The sequence below is a fragment of the Sparus aurata genome, chromosome 14 (genome assembly GCF_900880675.1).
Source record: "Sparus aurata chromosome 14, fSpaAur1.1, whole genome shotgun sequence".
Lineage (NCBI taxonomy): Eukaryota > Metazoa > Chordata > Actinopteri > Spariformes > Sparidae > Sparus > Sparus aurata.
Genome location: NC_044200.1, coordinates 11268956 through 11287273, shown reverse-complemented (window position 1 = coordinate 11287273; position 18318 = coordinate 11268956). Strand labels below are relative to the sequence as shown.

Sequence of the window (18318 nt, the reverse complement as noted above, 5' to 3'; positions counted from 1 at the left end):
ACCATAGTCACTGTTATTTGTCTACTCTACTAAATCTCCCTTCCCAATATAGACAGGTGTTATTACTGTATCTCTAACTCGTCTATGGAGGTTTTACAAAGCACAGACGGTATTGCTTGGGACCACATGTACAGTTCCACAACTCTGAACACATTTAACAGTCAATTACAAGAGAGTTGACCTTCATCAATCGTCTTCACCTTCTTTCCTCGGCCGGCATTCCTGTCTGAATGGTACTGAAATATATCATTTTGCAGTAAATGCCCCTTCCTGGTTGATGTTAGCTCGGTTTGATGCAACAAAGCCACCACTTCAGCTAGGGTTGAAACTGGGAGAGCATTGAGTCTATTATAAACTGTTCCATCCCAGTCGGGTAATAGTTTTGCCTGTGTGTCTGAGCTGGGGGACCAGCAATGGGTAAGCCTTTGAAACAGTACTACAGATTCGTCCACCCCTGCCCATGGCCTCGTCCATTCAGTGGAGTTGGTGTGTGGTGCTCTACAAAGCAGCGCTCCTTAAAAGGCATTGTCAGATACATTTATGACTGTGGCTTTCACTTCCACTCCGCTTGGCAGTCCCTTCCCTGTAACCCACAGATTTGTAAAGAAAGGAGAGTGCATACCGGTAGCTTCCACTGGTGTCAGCGAAGCTTTAGAGTCGCATTTCCTTATATCCCCATAAAGGTGGTGGTTCCTCAGAGACACATAAATAAGCAGGCATGCCACAGATATCACAGCCAGGAGCACGCCAAAGACGGTGATTACCGCTGCGTCCCATTTTTCTGTGTCCTTGGCTGCCAGCTCTAATCCCTTAGTGGTGACATTGACACATTTGGTGTCATGGTTGTAGTGGATGCTGCGCACATCCACACAGACTTTGTAGTGAGTGGCGGGGCTGAGATGGGTGAGGTTGTAGACCTGGACGTCAGAGGGAACCCTGGTGGTAAACGCCGTGGTGGGATGCTCAGTGCCTGAAGCCGTGTACCACTTGATGTTTGGAGCCAGGGTGCCAGGGCCGGCCTTCCACGAAACCAGGATGGAGTTTGACTCCACTGATTTGATTCTGACATTCAGAGACCCGTTTGTAGATTTGGGGAAATATCCATTCACCTCTACTGAGACAGATTTAAGATCGGCTCCGACTAGATTATGCGCAACACAGGTGTAAAGACCAGCTTCATTTACTGTGATATCATAGATGTCAAAAGTTCCCTCCGGGTGCATGTAGAACTTCTCAGACACAGTGTTAGGCAGGACCCTGGTCCCAGACGGGGTGATCCAGTAGATGTCCGGCTCTGGTTCAGCAAAGGCCCGACAATGGAGAGACACAGAGCTCCCATTCTGTGCTTTAATATGCCCAGGCATGCTTTCGGGAGAGATGAGTGGCAGACAAATCTCCATCATCTCCCTGAAGTGCACCTGTCGAACATGCTGGCCCTCGTACTCGGGAGGCTCCACACAGAACAGAGAATCAGGTTCCATGAAGCGAATGTTGGTTTTGTTCATGTTCATCCAGCGGACTACACAGTCGCACCGTATGGGGTTGCTATGCATGCTAACCTCTCGGAGATTAGGGAGGGACTCGACAGTAATCCTGTGGAGGGCACTGAGCGCATTGCCATTTAGCATTAGGGTTTCTAGGCGCGGTAGTTTGTAGAAAGCATTAGGATGGATATAGGAGAGTTTAGGGTTGTTGGTGGCTTCTATTTTTGTCAGCTCGGGGAGGTTATTGAGGGCAAAGCTGTCGATGGAAACTAGCTCTGGCATGCTATTAATCCCCAGTTCTTTCAGATGGAGCATATCCACAAAGTCCCCTCTCTGTATCCTTGTGATTGGGTTTTTATTTAGGTCCAAAAACTTGAGATTCTTTGCATTTTTCAGTGCAGAATGAGGCACCTCAGGGAATGTGTTATCATAGAAAGAGATGCTCTCCAGATTATCAAGACCGGCCAGCGCATCGTCAGGAAGCTGAGACAGGTTCATTCTGGTGAGAACGAGACTGTGGAGGTTACTGAGGGGTTTGAAGTTCATATCATCGATGGAAAGAACAGGGTTCTCGCCGATCATCAGGATCTCCAGATTTGGCATGGGTTCGAACCAATCTCTTTTAATGACCGTCAGCTTGTTTGAGTTGAGGTGGAGCCGCTCAAGGTTGCTTAGACCCTGGAAAGCCATCGGGGAAATGGAGGAGATGAGGTTGTGATTCATGTAGAGCTCCTGGAGGTTAGCCACCTCAGCGAGACATCGGTCTGGCAGCTCTCGTATCCAATTTTCCTCCATGTGAAGGGAGAGCAGCTGAGGAAGATTCCCCAGATGGACATCACTGATGGAGGATAAGTTGTTTTGCGATAAATCAATCTCTGTGATGTTGGCCAGGTAATCCAAGGGTTGGTCAATCCTTGCAACATTGTTTGTTTGCAGTAATAGTACTTGTGTGCCCACTGGCAATTTCTCCGGCAGGCTAAAGAGTCCCAAGTCATTACAGTCAACTGTCTGCGCCTCCATGTACACCGAACTGGGAGAAAACCAGGGTCTAATCTCGCATACACAGAGCTTTGGGCAATCGGGCCTCTCCTCTGTAGCCACAACAAAAGAGGCCATGGCCAAGCCAACAAAGAGATCCACAAATGACACGTCCTTCATATTGGACCGATTCCCTCCAGTAAGAAATTGGTCCTTGTAGATTAAGTGGTCTGAGCTGTTAACTTCACAAATAATGAATCATTTGTTGCAACTGCTGAGGCGATTGACTCACCGCCCCCCCTGCCACAACCACCAACAACCGCAGCAGGGCTCCCGAGGGTTTTTTTGTCTTGCTGTGTAGACGCCCTTGGATGTAATGACCAATCACTCAGTGCTGACTGCTGGTGTCAGGGTTCAGGGCCGAGGCTGCAGTCAGGCAGACTCGAGAAGGCGGGAGTGGGGAAAAAGGAAAAAATGGATGGAGTGATATTAAACCTCAAAGGACTTGTGTTGGGCACATTTATAGGTATCCATGAAAAACCTGCTCTTTAAAAATGGATGTCCTCATTCACTGATGGCCGTTACTAGCTTCCAGAGTCCACGGCCCAGTCCATTCATACCTGTGTAAGACAAACAAGACAGAGAGAGGATTGGCATGAGTATTACATGATATTGCGGTGGTCAGGGAATGAGAGAAGGATTTGGTCATATTGACATTTGTTATAGGCACACTGATGCATGTTGACATTTGTACAAGCTCCCTTCATGACAGAGAACCATGGATTTACATCTGTTTGACCTTCTAGACTTCATTCGGGGGACTTACCAACCTGCGCCCCCCCCCCCCATTATGGCATTCAATCCTGATGTTGGCCATGTGAGTCTATTATTGGACAAAGAGAAGGCTTTATTAAGATTCTTAAATGGCAGACATGCCAGGGCTTAAGCATTAGCCTTTAGGCCAAGAGCTGCTTAAAGGAATATGTCGCTCACTATGGCAACACGTAAACGGCCAGCCGATGACGCACACCATGTTGAGACAGTAAGACTGTACATGCAAACTAGGTATTTGACACGGATGTGGTTCACACCCAAATATGCAGCAAACGGACAGCCAGGGGAGATGGAATTGCATTTAATGTGTTGACATAATTAATCTGTGTGCAATCAACAAATCTGCACGCTAATAGGATTTAATATTTGGGAAAATTACCAGTCATGCAGTTCAGCAGTGGCCACGCATTGCAAACAGCAATGTTGAGGTTTTTACACACACACACACAAACACACACAGGCCTGAAGGGAAAACATACGTAATTATGATTCTGTGCGATCAGACACGCATGTTCACCAATAACAATAATGAAATCTCAAAAACAGATTACCACAGGATTTATCTGTGGATCTTGCTAAATGACATTTCTTAACTCCACTCTCTATGTTAAAGAACAAACAGTAGTTTAATCTCGAATGAGCAGAGAGTAAACACGATGAATGAATCATCAGCACTTTGCGTCATCACTCACAGGTGTGTCATAGAAACCAATAAGTGCAGAAATTAATTTGATAGAAACTAGTGAATATCTATTGTGGGAACTTTTTGAAGCAGCTATATTAGTGGGTTAGATTAGACAGTAAGAGGGTTGAGGTTAAATATACTGCCCTATATAGCAAATATGGAAAGACTTTGTACACAACCCTTGTGTTAATGGGATGAAGGATCGGGCTGTGACAGATCTTACTTAGCTTTTATATGTACAGAACAGAGTTGCAGGGATAAATAAAATGTTCCAGTTATACTGTGGTGTAAAGCTGACAGCTATCATACTGTGTACTTTTGCTTATGTATGGCATTGAATTTTAGCATACGAATGCAATTAAAAATAATTAAATATCAAGTTTCATGTCTGTCAGGACATAACATTCTATGAAATAATGACAATGCTTTTGTTCAAGTAAGAAACCATCTCAACCGTTGCAACCCTAATGCAGAACAAAACTGTATTACACCATGCTCAAACACACTGCAAGTAGGTTTGCAGCAATATACAAGTTTTAAGGTATATCATGGTACAAATAGTAAAGGTAATAATACCATGTACATTTGCTTTTCTAAGGTATTGAAATCTACTGTATTACTATATATATGTACTACTCTATATATTTCAAGTTCATAATAGGTCTCATATCTGTTAGGACCAAGGGCGATTTTAGACATATGCAATTTAGGCATTGTAATAGGGGGATTAGCATGAAGTCAGATTACATAATTACATTGGGGAGCAAAAAGCGTAACGCAGTTGAAAGGGGCAGAGTCTGTGTAACTCCACGGCCCTTAATGCAAAAATACTAATCATATAACACACGATAAGGTCGACCAATCAAATATGCATCACATCCACAACTCCAACACCATGTCAATCTCTTGACACGGTTTCATGTGTTCCATAACAAATACATATGTTGTATTATTACCTGATTAATAATGTAAATGCTACCTTGTGTATTTTTAATTTATTTTCTGAGGTGGTTATCACAACGTTAAAACCTGATACCGCTGCAATCCTGGCTGCAGGTTTCTTGAAATGTTTCACTGACAATCAATGAGGATAGTGTCTAGTGTGATTTTCTGGGGTTAGGGCTAAATTAATAGTGCTGTTATGAAACATGGCACATTTAACAATTAAAGCTTAAACAAACATTACAGACTCGACACCGCGAGCAGATGTTGTCCTTTGATTATCTGTCATTTATAGTGTAGCAGAGGCGATAGGGCTCGTTCGGTTCTCACAGGAACAAATATTGATTAAATTGTCTGTGAACATCTTCATACGAGAAAAAAGTAACACACTGCAGAGGACAAATAGAACTGTGGTACATCCTCTTCCATAAAGTCTTTTTATACACGGAGTCCCTTTTACCATCATATTATCCGGTCTCCATCGTCTGAAACTCCACAGCTGAAGTGTACCATGTAATTTGTCGTATGTAACCGCCTCTTACCGAGCAGATGGGTTCGATGGTGCTTGGGATATTTCTGGCCTATAAGAGCGCGCACCACATCATGGGAAAAGTCAAGAGAGACAGGGGATGAAATGGAAAGAATCGAGGGAAGAAGTGTGACGGCAGCTGGGAAGTGAGAACAAGGAAGAAAAGAAATGGGTTCATTTCATCACCCTTGCTGTTTCCACCTCAGTGGCCACGGGGGAGATGTGAGGGGAGAAAAATAGAATAATATAAATAAATATATATATATATATAGAGACAAAACTTCTGAAGGTAGAAGAAACGCTGCAGTTTGCCCCGCTGGCTGGGCGAAACCAAGCCAAGGGTTCATTCCTCAACCTCTGCTCCAGCACTGGCTGGAGTCTGGTGTGGAGGAGGGAGGGCAGACACTGAGCTGGGGATGGAGACCGAGAGAGAGGAGGGGGTATTATTTTTCAAAAGCACCTGGCACTTTAATAAGCTGCAACATCCAGAGCGTTCTGATAAACAGGGCTTAGCCTCTCTCCCTCAGCACTGGCTCTTCATTGTGGGCTGATCCGTGCCCTGGAAACACAGGCTGGAGACTGTGATCCAGCCGACAGCGCTCGGGTCTCACCTCTGCTCGCTCTGGCTTATTGTCTCTCTGGTAATCACAACTGCGAGCAGTGTAATGTGTTCAGGTTGCTGTTATGATTGTTATTTGTCTGACCAGTGATTCATAATGTAGAATAAAGGCTACTGCTTCCATTTTGTGATTGAAATTTTCTGTAGGCACTCCAAAATTAAGTTCTAGGAATCGGAAATCTTATTGTAGAATAAGACAACGACTTTAAAACAGGTGTTACTTTACTGCGGAAGGATATTACTGTTAGAAAGGAATTATTGAAAGAAGCAGATTGAGAAAAAATATGTCTTGTGTTTAATGTTAATGTCTGGTGTTCCACATTGGCGAAAAATCTAGGGTGGGATTAGGAAGGCTTTACCGGACAATTTGCAAGATGTTGTGGACCGCAAACACAACATATTTCCCTGCTAATTAGTGAGGATCAAATGATGTTATGATAAGCCAACACTTGGTTCATGAAAATCTTGATTTTAGGCCTGGGTGTGTCGGTTACTGTGTGTATTATTCTTTAAAATGCCAACACTTTGACTGTGGCAGCAGAGTTACAGTTACGACCGCTGTTTGGAATGGTAGTGAAGGGGCACATTATTTTCTTAATTGATTGATTGTTTGCCTATAAAATGAAAATCAGGATCCCCATTTATTATTCACAGACCCAAATCTGACACATACTGTTTGCTTTGTAACAATCCCAGACCCAAAGATCAGCTAAAAAACAGGAAACGTATCCATTTGAGAAGCTGTAACCCAGCAATTTTTTATCCTAAAAGGTGCAATATGTAGGAATTTTACTTCAAAACATTAAACAAAAATCGCTAAGATTACAAGAAAACACTCCCCTGTGCTCCGCGCCTCCAGTCAGATTCGAGGCCAGCTAAAACGGCTGCTAAGTGCACCGCTAACTAAGCTAACTAAGCTAGCTAGCTAGCTAACTGCAGCTACAGTTATAAACAGTTAGTGTTTACTTTAGTGATTTGCTGCCCCCTATTTGTTGAATTTAACAGCTGGCCAATTCTTACACATTGCACCTTCAAAGAAATTACTTCAATTGAATTCAGTTTCCAACCATTCAGTTTAGTGGACAGCGTCACCCAAAAACGATAATGAACTCATTATCTAGTCATCCTAGCGTTGCAGCACTCTTCTAAACAACTGAAGTAGATTGGGACTTGTTTTAAAACGTAAAAAAAAACAACCTGCAAAAATAACTTGGTTCCAGACAACTTGGCTGGTGAAATTAAAGTTTCCTGAAGCCCAACAATCCCAAATTTATTTGAAAAGAAGTTATTTACACTTTTTTGAGCCAGAATTGTCACTTTAGCTGATGAGCTAAAACTATAAATAGTTTCTTTAAAATTCAATATGGGATCACACGTTGTATAAAGCCTGTTGTGGCTCATAAAGTCTGATAAATGGCCTCATGTGATCACTTGAGTTATCATCTGGCTGTTTCGTCTGAAAAATATGCAAGAAAGAGAGGGTTTACCATCGTCTGTAGTCCACACTTTATCTCCGCTTGAGGCTAACGGCTCAAGGTTATGATAGCTGCTACTAGTATAACACACCTGAATCAATTTGCATTGTTAATGTAGGTGCCAGGTTTTGACAAGGAAGAATAATGTGTGGAAAAGAGAAAAGCTATAACCTTCTGCTGCATCGATTTTAATCTTTTTTTTTTTTTCCAAACTTTTCATGTTATAACAGCTTGAGGTAAAATCTACTACAATATCTTATTGCACACTGCGCTAAAACTTTGCTAAGTCGACCCATTACATTGTTTAAAATGTTCTCTTTAGAATAATGATCAACTTAAATAATATAATATCGAATGAATATCAGAAGGACTCACTTTTTCATTATGCATTTATCTCACATTGAATCCAACATGAGCCTATAATGGAATCGTACTCATGTTAAGGGCAGATTTACCTCAAAGTGCTTCCTTTGACATCCAGCCTATGCATTTAAAACAGAGATTTAGTTTGAAATTATTCGTAATGCTAATTTCCAAATGTACGTCTCTGAGGCAACACCGGATTAAACATTACACCCCTTTCATTGTCACAGAAATCCAAACCTTTTACGTGTTGTGGACAAATGTATGTAAATGAGGTTTGATTTAAAGTCGTCGGGATGTCAGCCGGGGTCCCAGTGAAGGGCTGTCGAAGGGAAACATTTGTGCAAAAGAAGCTGACTAGATAGGAGGTGACATCTTGTGTGGCAATGTGTCTGATGCGGCGAACGCACTGAGTCTTCGGGCGTGCTCGCCATCTAAGCAGAGTCGATGACTTAGTTACATAATAAAACAGTTTGGAGTAAAGACAATCAAGGCTGGATGGCTGACTGTGTAACAAAACCAATGAAATGTTTTGACAGTGCGTGCCTTCAGATTATCTGCATGTAAATGAAAAGTGGAACATCCTTGGAGCTTTTTTATTCTTAATCAAGATATGTGTGAGAGGCTTTCGACAACACAGCCTCCATTAAGGATGCACAAATAGAAATAACGCACTTCGTCGCACTTTGTTATAAAGTTGAAATACTGCACCGAACTGCATCCTCTTAAGTGAACAATCCTAATCATCCACAGGCAGTTGCACAGGGAAATTGGTATTGTGCGACTGCATTATGTGAGGCCTAGCGAAGTCTATAATCTTGGAGGCCTTGCACCGTGACTGCTGTGACTACAGAGTCCACACAGCGCTTGTACTAACCTATTAGTAAGAGGGCCAGTCGAGCTACCCAGCCGCAGCCCCCCACACACACCCACTGCTACGAAGTAGAGCTAATTTCCCACAATCCGCTGCTCAGTCGCCAGTAATTGAGGTGGAGGGGAAAAGGGAGAGGGGCGATCTGGAGGACAGAATGACTTGCTGGGGGAGGAACTTGTCGTAGTATCAGAAGTGGTGTATTAACCTCTGGCGACCCTGAAATGCTGTCGTTGCGGGACATATTGACCATGAAGCGGAAGGATTAGCCAAAACGCAGTTAAAAGGTGGGGGGGAAAACAAGGACTTCCAAGAAAAAAAAGACTGTTGTGGTGTATTAAGTGGCAATAACTTGGCTACGCAACTGTTGGACCAAGAGAAATGCGGTTAATATGGCTGCGGCAAATAGAATTCAAAGACGAATGCTTGTAATCTGCGCCTGGAAAAGCCTCTGGAAATCTTCAGCGGAGAGATACATAATCAACAGCCGGTAATTTGACCCGGAGAGCACGAAATGGGATCTCTTGCAACCTAATGTCTAACTGCACTAACGCATTACGCCTCAGCTTTGACATTTGCTCGAGGAGCCAATGGAAGCCTTTTATAGGTCAGGCTAAGGTGTTCACTCATGGAGCTAACACGAGTGCCCAGGTGTCAGAGGAAGGCGGGGGGGGCAATCATTCAAGCCATGGTCTCCAAAGCACCTCCATTACAGTAGGAGGCTGACAGACTAGCCCACGGGCTTTTCACTTTCACTAGTGTTAATCTCGACGGTGAACATTACAGCAAACAAGCTCCTGGTATCTAGTTTGTTTGAGGACGGACTCAACTGTGTGAAATACATCGGTTACTTGCGAACAGCTCATTTGTAGGTTAGTTGGCGACCACAGAACACTAAGGACAACACGGAAATGCTTCTATGTTGATATGAAGAATTTATTAGCATACACCTATTTACACATTCAGCAGGAACTAAGGAACAATTGAATTCCTTTAAATCCATGTGTCTGGCCACCAAGTGCAATTTTATTTACTTTAAGCTCTGAATTGGTCTCATCCAGGATTAGGGTTACAATACCATGCTACCTGCTATTTCCACCAGCTAGTTGCCAACTTTGTCTATCTGCAGTTTTAGAGCTTCATAGTGAAGCTAAGAACTAAGGGTTGGGCAATATGGCCTTAAAATAATAACGCAGTGTTTTTAGGCTGTATACTATCACCATATGAGATTGCTGATAAATAATCAACAGTACTGCTGGTATAATGATTAAATGGGAGAGACAAATATTAGAACAAGTCGAACAGTCTGGTAAGTTCAACAAATGACATCACTTTACTATAACACAGCCTTGAAAATGTCTTGTGCCATATCATGATACAACAACGATATCTAAAGGCTCAAACGGTGTACAGTCTCATGTCACCATAACAGTTACTGTCTTTTATATTGCCTAGCCCTTACACGAGTAAGCAATCTTGACACTGATGGCTTATTTTCTTTTGTGTGTTTGACCAAGATGCATATTAAGTAGGACATTTTACAGTTACAGTTTAAAATCAACTTGTTTTTGCTCTCTGTTGAACAAACTTTGAGTCGCTGCCTCTATATTAGGTCAGATCTATTTTCAATTTTCAAGTTACTTGTCAGCCAACATTTACATAACAATACAGTAATCCGTATCAGTAAGATTATATCCGCTACTATAGTAACAATCACAATATTTGTCAACTATAGCCTTCAGGTAGAAAATCCCTACATCACACACTAGCTTAGAAACAATGCAATTATCTTTTTTTATTTCAGTGTCTTTCATATCTCATTTATGAGAATACTTTTAGTGTTGTTCGTCCGAGATGTTGCTGTTGTGTAGGTGCGCTAGCAAGGCAACACAGTACATGAATGTTACAGTTACAGCTAAAATTGACAAACGCAATAAATATGTTGCTGATTTCACATACAGTACGTCAACAATGCAAATAAGCCACAAGTTGTGGAGCAAGAAATGACACTTATACCAGCATTGCCAATTAGTTTGTTACCTCTTCATAGTACAAGTTACTAAGTTTTTTAGCAATTGCTAATATAAAATCTATTTATTTTAACCACTTTAAGATATATCTGTATTTCAGTCTGGCATTTTTCATTTTTTCAAGTGTTGCTCCATCACCATTAAAAGTTGGAAGCTGCCGTCACTACTACTAATCTGTATATTTATTGACATTTTCCAACTGAGAAGCTGTTCAGAGGTGTCATTGCATCACCATTATAAACTGGTATGTCTCCAGTCCTCGTTAGGCACTGATTCCACTCTTAATTAGTGTGACATTTGACTGAATAACTTGGAATCTGTCCTCATTAAAATGCTGCGCATTGAGGTTACTACTGTTGCCAGGTAAAAAAAAAAAAAAACTCAAATATTTTTTGTTCAATGCTAATCACAAACAGGCACATTCTTTCTTTCTCGTGGGGATTTTTTTTACTTATTTGGCCAAAACTGGGGAGATATTGGGAGATAATTTGCTCTCATGTGGAAATGGCGCCAAGCTCATCATGATATACCCCAACTGGGTCGATGCTACATTTTAAGAGGTTCAGCCGCTGTCAAGGTGAAAAGCTTTTCCATCCAGACCTTGGCAACACCTCACACTTGCTATCCCGCCGGGCTGCCTCCATTATGCTAACACTGTGGCTGGTGTGGACAGTAATGGCACAAATACAGTTTGATTAGAGACCAGTGAGATATGACCACTTTAAATTAATGAGTGTGCACAGTAGGGGCAGAAAGCGTCGGTCCTGGTGGCTCTGCGGCCCTAATTCAGGCAGGCCTGACTCAGGTCGGCCGGGCAGCCAAACAGCCTGGCGGAACTGTTTGTTTTATGCTGTTTATTGAAATGAGTTATAAATCCTCCCCTGTCGCCTCGCGTGGGCTCGGATGCGCTTTAGCGGAGCCGGGGAAGTAAAGGCGATCGCTCAGGTCGGGGGGTGCTCGTCGATGCCCTGCCCGCGTTGCGACAGGTTGACCTACGGTTCGTGCAAAAAAATACGATCATTTGTTCTATAAAACACAAGTTCTGTGTGGCTCACGGCGGCCGCGAAGCAGAACGAGAACCGAGCTGCGGAATAAAAGCTAGATGTAGGTTTTTGTGGGAGCATATTGGCCCTCCGGGAGATGATTATGAGGCCTGCACTGTTTAAGTAGTAACAAGGCAGTATCGCATCTGCTGAAAGGTAGACATTACACTCACTGTGGTAAAACTGGGTGGAAGACATAAAGGTCAGACGTAAGTGGAAAGTAGGGCGCAGCCGAATTGCCTCCTCTTTCAGGAGAATAGCCCATGTATTGTAGAAATGGTTGGCTGGGAATTTTGATCCACTGGTAATAAGCCTCGCAAGGCTTTCTTCTTCAAGTCACCCCCCTCTCTCTCCCCCTCTCGGGCTCTTTCTTCTCTCTCCCTCCTCGCTCTCTCATGCGCTTTTTCTTACGACACTGCGAGCCCCACATCTCTCTTTATAAACCTTGTCCTTTTCATTTCACATTTGTCTCCGCTTTTCAAACCCTCCCAGCCAACATTCCTTCTCATGTTCGCCATTTACATCACGATCCATCCGAGTGACGGGCTACGGAGGAGCTAGGCATTTAATTTAGTCTCCCTGCATTTTCAGGTTCCTCTCTTTCTCTCCGGGCATCCGACTGTCTCGCTGCTCGTTTGCTGTCGGCCTAATTGCCTTCTCAATACTTGTCACCCCCACTGTGCCAAATCTAGCCTATCTGCATACCGTCTGACTGTCTACCTCAGTAGCAGCTATTTCCTAATTACCAATGTCCATGTCTGTGAGGGTTTCTTTTTGGCCTGTGCAGCTTTGACGTTTTTGTAGTAACCCTTCCAGGACGTGGACAAGTCGTGTTCAGGTGTCAGAGCCGCTGCCACGGCCAACTGCCCTCCATCCAGTACAATGAATTCCACATGTTCTTTTTCTTCACTCCACCATCTTTATCTGCCTGATTAATGCAGGACCAGTTTGCACCTCTGGCATCACTTCTAAATGTAAATGCTATAAATGCTATAACCCTAACCCTATAAATCAATTTACAATCACAATAATGCCAAATGATACGTGTCTCGCCCGTGGTCGCTGTTTAAACAAATCTGCGTATCTCCAGTTTGGTGATGTAGACTTTTATTCTTAATATTCCTATCGGGCTCAAGATATAAATAAAAACATTTTAAAACCAATTCGATTGGATTATCTGTGAGGGTTTCTTTTATCTGGAAAAGGAACTGTCAACAAGCTAAAAATGGCATTTTTTAGACCGAGATCCTCTGAGACTGCAACACAATTCCTTTCAATGCACTGTAGACTTGATTTTTGTCTCCAGGGTAACCTGTTTGTATCCATTTCATACTAAGCTAATTGTTATTTGCCTGTTCTGCCATGTTTGACATGCACCATTTCTTGTGAGGTCATTGCCGAGACTCTGATGGGGTGAGGCTGCATGTGAATGTTGAAACAATCGAAATCAAATTACACGCTATGTAAAATGACAATATGTGTTTCTTTGTAGAAAGTGTTCCTCTTTCCGGGGTTAATTTCCGTATATAATGTCACAGCAAGGACAATTAAGTGGGAGGCGCTTCGGGTGGACACTGGATCCTCTGGGTAAGCCCCTAGGTGGATGGGGGGCCCTCCGGAAGGCTCTGCTGTCCCTCCCTCTGCCCTTCACCCCATTGATTCACTCTAAGGTAAGAGAGAGTCCATTAAAGGGAGCCTTTTATGCGGTGTGTATGCATAATGAAGCTTCCTGTACGTAAGTGTGTGCGTGTGGGAGCGGGTGGAAACCACGAATGGTCATGAATCAGCGGTGAGACGGCTGTTAATGTAAAATCAATGCTCCAAATTAACCACAGGACCCTCGTCTGGGATTTTTAAGCCCATTTCTGGGGAAGACATGCCCTTGGGCCGAGTGAGATAGAACACACATGCTGCACTATTGAACGCTGTAGCACGCCCACCTGCACTCACACACACACACACACACACACACACACACACACACACGAGACGGAAATGCACAGAAAGATGCATGCATCGCGCACACACAACTTGGCCGACAACGTTCTCGCAGAGCGCACAGAAAACAAACTGAGCTCATTCGCATAATGCATGCATAGCTCGGCCGCACAGTGAAAGAGCACTGCTAGGTCCCCTTGTCTAATTCACATCGTGCTGCATCTATTAAAATTAAACCAAGGTATCCAGCTTAAGGCTGCCGCTGATAAGGTCAAAGGCGTAGCGAACATTCCAACAGTCATTTCTCCGGCAACATAATCGCACTCACTCTTGACAAAAATCTGCATAATGTTTCATGTATAGCTGGTAGCCAGAATGAGAGAGGGAGGTGTGAGGAGAAGCAAGGGGGGGGGGGATGGAGCCAGCGGCATATCCCTCAAAGTCAGAGCCAAATTGAATCTGCAGGTGCAAATGTGGCATGTGTGCTGCCTCTGAGATGCGCAGCTATCTATATTTATATGAATAATATATGGCTGGTCAAGGGGCCACAAGCCTGCAGGGAATAAGTTCCTACGGCAGACGGAATCAATCATTATATGCCATTGAAATGCATTTATCGCTGGCTCGGACCTCTTTATTATGATTTCATGGGGTTTTATATGGGCTTTCTCTTTCTGTTTTCGTCCCCAGCATCTCCTCCTCCTCGGCTGAAACACATGAAAGATAAGGCGCTCGATTGGCTTTGTGTCCATTGAAAGGTTTAGTAGCACGACGAGACAGTAATTGCCACGTGTATATGTGCATATTGCCGCGCATGTGTGCATATATGCAGGCCGGCTTCATCCATCCATGAGCGTTCGGGTTCGCTCTCGTGATACAACTTCCTCCCGAGCTTTTCATTAGTGCACCGAGGGCCTATACGTATCAATCTGAGTGCAGAACAGATGGACGGCACAGCAGTAGCCCTTAGATGTCCTCCTTCCTCTCCGCTCATGTTTGAAACTGCAATATGGGCATATGTCCCTATCATGTCTAGCTCTGATTTGAATCTGCAGAATAGCAGACTAATTAGTGCTTAATAGCTTTGATTTTTGTTTTTTTTTAATTATTATTATATCATCAGCATCGGTCTACCTGACATTTATCAAATACACATAATCATGTTTTAGTACCTCTTTTGTTAAAGTGGCGTGGATCCAGCACACTCTACATCGTGTGCTAGCTAAATACCCCCAAAAAATGCTAATGTGGGAGTAAATGTCATTGGACACAAGGCAAGCGCCGCATCCCCGTCCTGACCTTTTGATACGGGCCGCGGACACCAAAATGTCATGGATGCCGCCATCAAACCGCGTTTTGATCCTATTGTTTCCCGTCTCTCTTTGTGTCTTTTCGCATATTCCAGCTCTCCTCCGTCCACCAGATCCGAGACCAAACGGGCACATCACTCCCCCTGTTCACTGTTCCCTTTGCCCTCTGCCTGTGCTTATTCCACTTTAATGGGTGCCTGTGTTTGTTTGGGAACACGATGCTATCAGAGAGCCTATGCATGGCTGCACAGGCTTAATCCTCCGCAGCCGTCTTGTGAATATGTTTACATGAATTTCGCTCAGGAGGCCCCCCCACCCCCCACCCGATCCCCTGCAATATAGATCCTGGGGCATCTTGTTACCGCCATTATGGGGGGGGGACAAAACAACATCTTGAGATTAATGCGATTTTGATGGCGCTTTAATTGTATGAACTCCACTTTGACTCTGAACCGGTTGCAGCGTTTGGCAACCCACACATCCACTCACCTCCCGGGGAACCTGCTGCCCTCCGCCTATAGAGAGAAATTAATATGGAACACCTACAGCGCCTATCGTGCTCTCCAAGCCTCCACAAGGCCACTGCAGGCACAATACCTTTCTCCCTCTCCCCCCGCCCGCCGCACTGCTTCTCACTATTTCACACGCGGATCGATAGGCAATTCGCAAAGCCACTCGGTTTAAGCGTATGACTTAGTACGGACATGTAATATTGATTTGTTTTGAACAAATGTGCCCAAATTAATAAGGTGACCCATTACCGCTTCTGCTTCACTGGTCTCACCAGCGTTGGGTGGGGGTGGGGGCTTTAAGGGGCGCAGTGTAGTTAATTTAACGCATTTATTTTTCAGGAACTGAACAAACAGGAAAATAAGGTCCCCAGAACACTGTCTGAAGCTAGAAAGGTGGCAGGGTCCGCCACATATAAACCAAGTAAAACAGTAGTACATTTTTTCATTTGTCTTTGTTTATTGGGTTGATTTAGTCACAGTTTTGTGCTTTTCTGTTTTTTACCAGTGTGGGGGAGTGACTGCATGTAGCTGTAGTGTTACGATGCGAGCACAAGCTTAAGGGGGCACTATGTAGTTTTGAGGCTGGAGGGGTGGCAGGGTCCACCAAATGTAAAAAAAACAAAACAAAACAAAGAGTTTGTTTAAGTAAAAAGGAATCGCTCGATGAAGATCGTTCTCTTCTCTCCCCGAAAACCAAACAGTGCTCCTTTAATAGCCAACCTCGCAAAACATTCTTAGGGTGAGGGTGCCTTCGATGTTTTAGCAGGAATCGCCTTCACAAATATTTGCTCTCGTGAATCGACATCGGCTGAGCATGGTAATGTAAGCGAGCGGCCTCGGCTCGATCGGCAGGAAGTCAAATCATCCTGGAACAATGCGTGGTGTGTGGGCCGAGAGGGTTTTTTTTTTTTCTTTCTCTCAGCGTGCCGCCGCGTCTGATGCAAGGGGCACCGTGGCTCCTCATGTGGCATTTGACCGTGAGTTTCAAAGCGAGCAGCTGCTTTGGGGTGAGTCATTCGCACTGTGGAGGCCAAAATCTATTGTATCCATCACCGGGAACAAGCAGCAGCAACACACACACACACACACACACACACACAAGATTACAGCAGTCACATTGAGCAGCCCCCTTGGTGAAAATCCCATTTGTCATCATCAGCCATTATCTGTTTATCTGCCTTTGAAACATTCATGAGTAACACATCTGCTGCTGGATGACATACATTTTGGACAGGAGAGAGGGTGTGAGATAAAATGGGAGGGAGGGGGAGAGAGAGAGGGTGGAGAGACGCCCCAATGCAGTTAAGGGATTAGTGAATACCTCCCCCCCACTCCCCCACTCTCCCCCTTTCTCCTTCCCCCTCTCTTTCTCTTGCCAGCCGGACCCCTGGATGTGTGGGTGTGCGGGCACAAGCAGGTGAAGTGGTGACGGTGAATGCGCTCCAGGATGACTCTCTGTGGCAGCGTTAATTCCCGCAAAAGCCCCCTGGATGCAACGGTGGAAGCAAGTGTGTGTGTGTGTGTGTGTGTGTGTGTGTAACACACTTTCGTGGCGTGTGTCGGTAACGACTTCTCTGTTTGCAACAGGAAGGTTTAGAGGAGATAGTGGTGGTGGTGGTGGTGGAGGAGGGTGGAGGGGGGGTCGGCCACCATTCTGTGGATTTCTTCGAGACGTGTCTGGTGTGCGCTCACTAAGCTGGACCCGGGGACATGAGACTGCCAGTCCATCAGTCCACACACACACACACACACACACACTTGTACACACACTTGGATTTCCTTAACTAATTTGGCTCTTAGCCGATCGTGAATCCGGTGCGGCTGAGGCGCATCCTGCATAGTTGCGCAAAAGCGCGTCTCCGCGTCAAAAAGACGGGTTCGAGGCCACTGATAAGCACAATTATCCTGCTATATGTTCACTAATTCTTGTAAATACTTCAACGAAACGACGCGTCTTTATGAATTCCACGGCGACGGATTTGGTAAAACGTCCCCGATTCAATGAATTCAGGCGGTTTTTCCACATTAACTTGGAAAATGCGCTGCGCAGACGCGACCGCGCGGTCCGTGTGAAATGTCAGGAATACATTTGAGGAGTAAAGCAGAGTAACTTACCCGATTTCACCATCGCAGCCTTTCGAAGCAGCAGTATGTGTTTTTTTTCTATATTCCCATCAAGCGCGAAGCTCCAATGACGAGGGAGCCCCAGCGCGCAACATAAAGCCAGTCAACAATGTGTGGTCTTATTTTCACGCAGCTGATGAGAAATCAGTCCGAGCCTCCGGTCCACACGGCGAACCAAAAAAAAGAAAGAAAGGGGGGAAAAAGAAGCGAAGTCCAAAAGCAGGTTGGAGAGAGTCTGGAGAAGAGATTCATGTGTTCCCTGTGCCCTTCCCTTCCCGTCTTCACAGCGGCTGGTGAGGGCGCATCTCTCCCCCTCGATCAAGTGTCAGGCGGACCACATAGATGCGCCGCCGTCTCCTCAGCAGTCATTAATATCAGAACAAACCCCGACTCTCCAGAGAGCAGCCAATAGCGTCAGAGAAGCGGGCGAGGTGCGTGCAGCGTCCCTGCTCTGGTTGGCTGAGAGGAGCCGTCAGTCATCTCCAAGAAGCCTGTTCTCATCTATGTCTTCTTCTGTTGGAGGTGAAGAACGCTGCAAAAAATATCCATAAACGCAAGTCAGGAGGAAAAAAAAAAAAAGA

At 44.5% G+C, this 18318-nt stretch overlaps 1 protein-coding gene across 1 annotated transcript in view; it reads right to left on the bottom strand.

Moving 5' to 3' along the window:
* Positions 1–18118, bottom strand: part of lrrn3b (leucine rich repeat neuronal 3b) — a 19528-nt gene extending 1410 nt beyond the window's left edge. The window contains exons 1-2 of the mRNA XM_030440204.1: positions 17729–18118; positions 1–3082 (exon numbers count right to left, since the gene is read on the bottom strand). The exon at positions 1–3082 is cut by the window's left edge and continues 1410 nt beyond it. Coding sequence (XP_030296064.1) covers positions 516–2642 — 2127 coding nt within the window. The 5' untranslated portion in view covers positions 2643–3082; positions 17729–18118 and the 3' untranslated portion in view covers positions 1–515. The remainder of the gene's footprint in view (positions 3083–17728) is intronic.
* Between the last annotated feature and the right edge of the window lie 200 nt (positions 18119–18318).